The sequence below is a fragment of the Octodon degus genome, unplaced genomic scaffold (assembly GCF_000260255.1).
Source record: "Octodon degus isolate 3935 unplaced genomic scaffold, OctDeg1.0 scaffold00217, whole genome shotgun sequence".
In the NCBI taxonomy this organism is placed as follows: Eukaryota; Metazoa; Chordata; class Mammalia; order Rodentia; family Octodontidae; genus Octodon; species Octodon degus.
The window spans coordinates 3,799,139-3,804,763 of NW_004524793.1; the positions used below are offsets into that span (position 1 = coordinate 3,799,139).

General features: G+C 44.4%; 1 protein-coding gene across 1 annotated transcript in view; it reads left to right on the forward strand.

The window, feature by feature from the left end:
- LOC101575144 (granzyme B-like) overlaps nucleotides 1-2,593 on the forward strand; it is a 34,099-nt gene extending 31,506 nt beyond the window's left edge. Inside the window, exons 2-5 of the mRNA XM_023705306.1 lie at nucleotides 594-732; nucleotides 1,202-1,337; nucleotides 1,490-1,744; nucleotides 2,384-2,593. Of these exons, the coding sequence (XP_023561074.1) occupies nucleotides 594-732; nucleotides 1,202-1,337; nucleotides 1,490-1,744; nucleotides 2,384-2,527 (674 nt within the window). The 3' untranslated portion in view covers nucleotides 2,528-2,593. The remainder of the gene's footprint in view (nucleotides 1-593; nucleotides 733-1,201; nucleotides 1,338-1,489; nucleotides 1,745-2,383) is intronic.
- Nucleotides 2,594-5,625: the final 3,032 nt, after the last annotated feature.

Below are 5,625 nucleotides of genomic sequence, written 5' to 3' on the forward strand. Positions count from 1 at the left end.
ACCAGCTGATTAGCAGAGAGGCCCAGAGCTCAGTGATCCCAGAATGTATTGAGTCACTGTCTCCAGAATATTACTTCTTCCATTCCTCATTCCTAGGCCTTTTCTGCGAATCTGATTTCCTCTTAAAGCCTCACTGTCCACCCTACTTTACATATGAGCCCCACAGACAGACTCTATCTTTCAGACCTTTCAGAATCCATCATTTATGCCCTACCAACCTCCATCCAGAGACTATTTGGAGCTGCTTGCTCAGAGTTAGTGAATAGTCCCAAGGCTCCCACTAAATGTCAGGTTCTAAGCAAGTGCATCAGATATCTAGAGTATGCCTGAGAGCAGAGCTGAGGAATTAGGAATAGCCTCTGGGATTTTATTGTCTCCAGACAGGTATGTTCATGTTCAACCACATGAGGAAGAGGCTTTCTAGACCAAGACCTGATTTCCTTCCCTATGAAGAAAAAGCTGAGGCTCCTCCCTGCAGGTTCCTCCCAACTCCTGAGCATTCCAGGGCGCCAAATGCCCAGCAGTTCTGGAGCCACCAAGGAGAGGCTCATGCAGTCACTCATTGGCTGCAAAAAACAACCCTTTTCTTTCAGCGGAGATCATCGGGGGACATGAAGCCAAACCCCACTCCCGCCCATACATGGCCTACCTTCAGATTGGGCATAATATGATGTGTGGTGGCTTCCTGATAAATGAGAAGTTTGTGCTGACAGCAGCTCACTGTTTAGGGAGGTGAGGAATGGAAAACTGCCCACTGTCTTGGGAAAACACTTCTTAGAGATCCTTCCTATCAAGGAGCTCTCTGAGATCCTGGTGAAATACATGCAGGAGACTCTGTGAGGGTGAGAAAGGGTCAGTCATGTCTCCCAGGAAGACAAGGAATTTGGCAACAAACAAATTCCTGACATCAAAAAGACCAGGGCAACTAAGCCTGATAAGTGTAGATGTAGGACTATGCTTCTCTTAATGCAAAGCAAAATAATTTCATGTTTTCCAAAGGTAACTGACTCTTAAGAACTTCTAGTGCCCAAGGTCAAGAATTTGCTAAGTTGTTAAGAAGCACAGGGCTCAATTATTCAGTAAATTAGCACTGCTGTCATAGACAGCTCCACTGGCCACCAGCTGCAGCCTACTCCTTATAGTTCCTGTCATTTGTCCTGTATTCATTCATATCCCACAACTCATTCTCCAATTTGTGCAGCTCAATAAATGTCACCCTGGGTGCCCACAATATCAAGACACAGGAGAAGACCCAGCAAGTTATCCGTGTAAGAAAAGCGCTTTCTCACCAAAATTATCATCCTAAAATACACACCAATGACATCATGCTGCTGCAGGTGAGGCACACCTCTCTAGTGCTCTTGGTGTCCCTGTGCCGGGTTGCCCCTCCCACTGGAACCTGTGCCTTCCTTCTGCCATCATATCCATCAGTGTGTCCAGCCCCAGAAGGCACAGGCTAACCTGGACTCTCTTGTTTCTTTCCCATCAGCTGGAGAAAAAGGCCAAGCTGACTAATGATGTGCAGCCTCTCAGGCTGCCAAAAGGCAAGTCCCAGGTGAAGTCAGGTGCTGTATGCCAGGTGGCTGGATGGGGAATGTTGGCCCCAGGAAGATCCACAAACATACTGCAGGAGGTGGAGATGACAGTGCAAAAGGATGAGGAGTGTGAGGATCGTTATTCCAGTTATGACAGAGCTACTCAGATCTGTGTTGGGGACCCAAGGATTCAAAAAGCCTCCTTTAGGGTAAGACTGGGCATCTGTCACTCTTGGATGTGGGAGAAAATGTATTTTGGACAGATGTAGGACCAGGAGGCCCAAGTATAGGGCTTCATCACCTAGTAGGTTATGGTAATTCTCCCTGACAAGGGAAAAAAGGAGAGGTAGGAGGTAACTAAGGCTTCCACCACTTCACCAAGGGGCTTCTGGAGAAAAGTGCCCCACTGGAAACAGGAGTATGCAACAAGCTGCCTGAGTTCACATCCAAGGCATTAGAAACCATTCTCTGGGTTGCAGTAATCATAGCCAATTAATTCTACATAGCCTCCTAACCCTCTTAGAGAAGAGGGTTCATTCTCACTGCTTGGTGTCTCACCCTCTCATCAGTCTCCATATCCTTAATCAGTAGCCTGAAACCAATGAGCCCACAGTACTCTACAGGGATGAGGTTCCAGGGCCTGGGGGGAGGACAAAGGGTGACCTTAAGAGGGTTGGAAAGCAGGAACAATGTTCAGTCAGAGCTTGAGAGCTATGGGTCCCAAGGCCTGTCCTTCCCCTTCATTTCTTAACAGCAGGATATGAGTAGTACTTCAAGAGGGCTTTGGGATTTAAGAGGGGAAAGGTGCAAGAGGTGCACTCCCTCACAGCCTTACTCTCTATTTACAGGGTGACTCCGGAGGCCCCCTTGTGTGTAATAATGTGGCCCAGGGCATTGTTTCTTATGGACGAAGAGATGGCAGAACTCCACGTGTCTTCACTAAAGTTTCACGTTTTCTAAGATGGATAAAGAAAACCATGAAATACTTTTGAGTGTAGAGAGAAAACCAAGAAAATTTTGGAGAAACTGTCCTTCTCAGACCTGAGCCCAGATGTGCTCTAGAGCAGACACCAGCAGCTAAATAAATGTCTTATATCAGTAAAAAGGCTGGTTGCATGTTTCTTCACTTGCTTCCATTCTCAAAGACCACCTCCATGTTAAGCAGGGCTGTAATACAAATCTGCTGATTTCTACCTCCTCCCTTCCTGCTTCCCTCAGCACCTTCCCAAATCCTCACTCAAAGCTGTTAACCTTCTCCTTTTTACCAGCTATAGTTTCTCCATTGCATTCCCTGTTGTGAAGAATGAATACCGGCACCATCAGGAAAAATGTTCACAGCTTTTATACTGGGTCACAGGGTGATCATGTGACCTGTTGTGTCATGTGGCAGAGGGGAAGGGGGACAATTTCATGCATCCTGAATATCAGTTAGGCACCACTGATGTCACCACTCAGTCCTATTATGCTAAGTATGGGTAAGGTCTTCCTGAATACATTTTCTCCTACAGGTTTAGAGACAAAGGGGCCAAAGGTATCCTCAGTGACTCTTCATTCTCACCTGAAATTTATTTCTTTTCCCTTTCTCTTCAAAGACCAAGACTAATCTAGGTCTGTAAACTCCAGGTGCCCATTTTATATTGTCTCCTCCCACAGTTATCACAGTCCACCAACTCCTGTTCTCATTAAGTTACAAGGATATGATGTGTTTCCTTAAATTGCCCCACCTAGGACATCCAGAACCACATGTGGTTCCATACAAGGCCCATAAAGGACAAGGCTGGTGGGATCAGAACCTCTTACTCCACATCTCACTTGAGCAGGGCTCCTTACCCATGTGTCCTCCTGCATGCTCAGGGGCCCTTGCATCTTAGCCTCTTTCACCCTATCCCTCCTGAACATTGCTAGCCTCAAAGCTAAGACTTCTGGGCATACATAGAATATAACATGCTTTTAGCTTACAAAGGACTCCTCTCTGCAGAAGGAGAGGAATGTGTGCCAGTTTCCATCTATCATTAAACAAATACTCCCTGAATGTTGTTGAGAACCACTAGGATGATTGTTCCTTTTTTTGTTTGTTTGTTTGTTTGTTAGCTTTGTTTTCCTTTTCTTTGGTACCAGGCATCAAACTCATGTGCTCATGCTAGGATGGTACTTATGCTGTTGAGCTATCTCCCCAGTGGCTTTTCTTGAAAGAAAAGTATTTGGCTCCATGTTGGCTAACTTTGCCTTAATTTTATATATTGATATGTACAGAGTTGGCTAGGATAATATTTTATTTATTTATTTATTTATTTTTAATTTACATATTTGGTACAGGGTCTCATGATACAGCTTTAATTCATAGTGATCTTCCTGTTTTCAGCCTCCCCAGTGCTAGGATTACAGGCATAAGCCACCAGCTCAACATGCCTAGGGGACTGAACCCTGATCCCTGCAATTGTCAAAGCAGGCACTTAGTCTGCTGAGCTATCTCGCCAGCCCAGGATAATATTTTATTACACTTGGCCTTAAGCAATGCAAATGTTCTAGGGGAGGTGCTGATGTGTAGCCCTTCAAGCAATGGAGAGGTCAAAGAAGCCCACCTGTAGCTCCTACTGCTAAGTGTGAGCTAGGCTGAGAGACAGTGTGCTATAGACTAGAACTGATACTCAATGACAACTTCCTGCTCCAAGGCAAGAAAGCCACACATCAAAGCTGAGACAACCGACTAATACCCAAGACACATCCTTAAAGTGTGTTACAGAGACACCTCCAAACTTAGACACCACATTTTACTGGAATCTGATACTCTTTTGCAAACCACTCTGTGCATATTGCAGAAGCACCATTCTTACTACCTGGCCCAGTTCAGAGCACTCATGAACTTCACACCATTCTCAAGTCACTCAGCTCCAAGGCACTCCCTTCTTCACAAATTAATAAACCCATGTTCAGCCATGTGGTTGAGGCCTTTGTACCAATTAGCCATTGTTCAGACTGGATTTAGGACACGCTCTGGCACCCACAACTGATGATACATCTTTATTCATGCTGTGGGCTACACTGGAAGTGGTAGATTGGAATTGACTTATTAGAATTTCAGTAACTTCTCCCTGGGATTAAAAATAAAAACTTCTACAGACTAATTCAAGGCCAGAGCAGGATTTCTATAAGGGTCTGCTAAGACAAAGGCCTTAGGGATCCAAGCATAATAGCAGCCCAGTGAAACTGGCCGTGTTAAAGACTTTCCAAATTAACTACTTCTATCTGCCAGATTTGTCCAAGAGGGCCATGTGGGAAATCTATGAAAATGAAATATTTTATTTTTATTCCTGGATACAGTTTCTATCAATATTATCATATCATAATCCTGAAGCATATGAAATTTGGAAATGAACTTAGTCATTCAGTTTCCAGGTATGAAGTTGTTAAATAATTCAAAAGAAGTCCTTTTCATGTGCAGAGAGGAGAGCAGGTAGGTAAGAAGATAATGGGAAGAATTATTTTCATTTGAATAAAAAATAGTGTGCATCAGTATCACTACACTAATTCAAATTGCAGAAAACATGTATGTCTAATCCACCCATTGTAAACTGTATTGCCTGTCAATATGAGACTGCCAGCCTTTTCAGAATCAAACTTGAGTCAGGGAGTCTGCCTTGGTGGAAAAAAAAAAAAAAACCAAAAACAAAAACAAAAAACCTGGAGTGTTTAGGTCATCACTGTTACTGCTACATCCATGTCTTTTTATATTATCCACGTATGTTAGTTGATACATTGTGTCAACTTGGCTGAATCAGCTCCAGCAGTTGTCAGCATGGGGGCCTCACCCTGCAGGTGGGCAGGGCCCAGGATTTGAGAAAGGCTTCCTACCACCCGGAAGTCCGGAAGTCCCAGTCTTCAGAGGAGTGTGCCACTTTAGAGGAGCTACAATCATTGCAGTCAGTGTAGAAGGAAGAGAGAAGCTTGATGGACTCTGCAGCTGCTGCTCCTCCTCTGCTCTTTATTGTTTTCTGCCGCCATTAACTGCTATTGTTTGTCTTGGAGCCAGTGGAATATGGAATGAACCCTCCAGTAACTGTGAACTAAATAAACCTTTCCTTCCTTTATT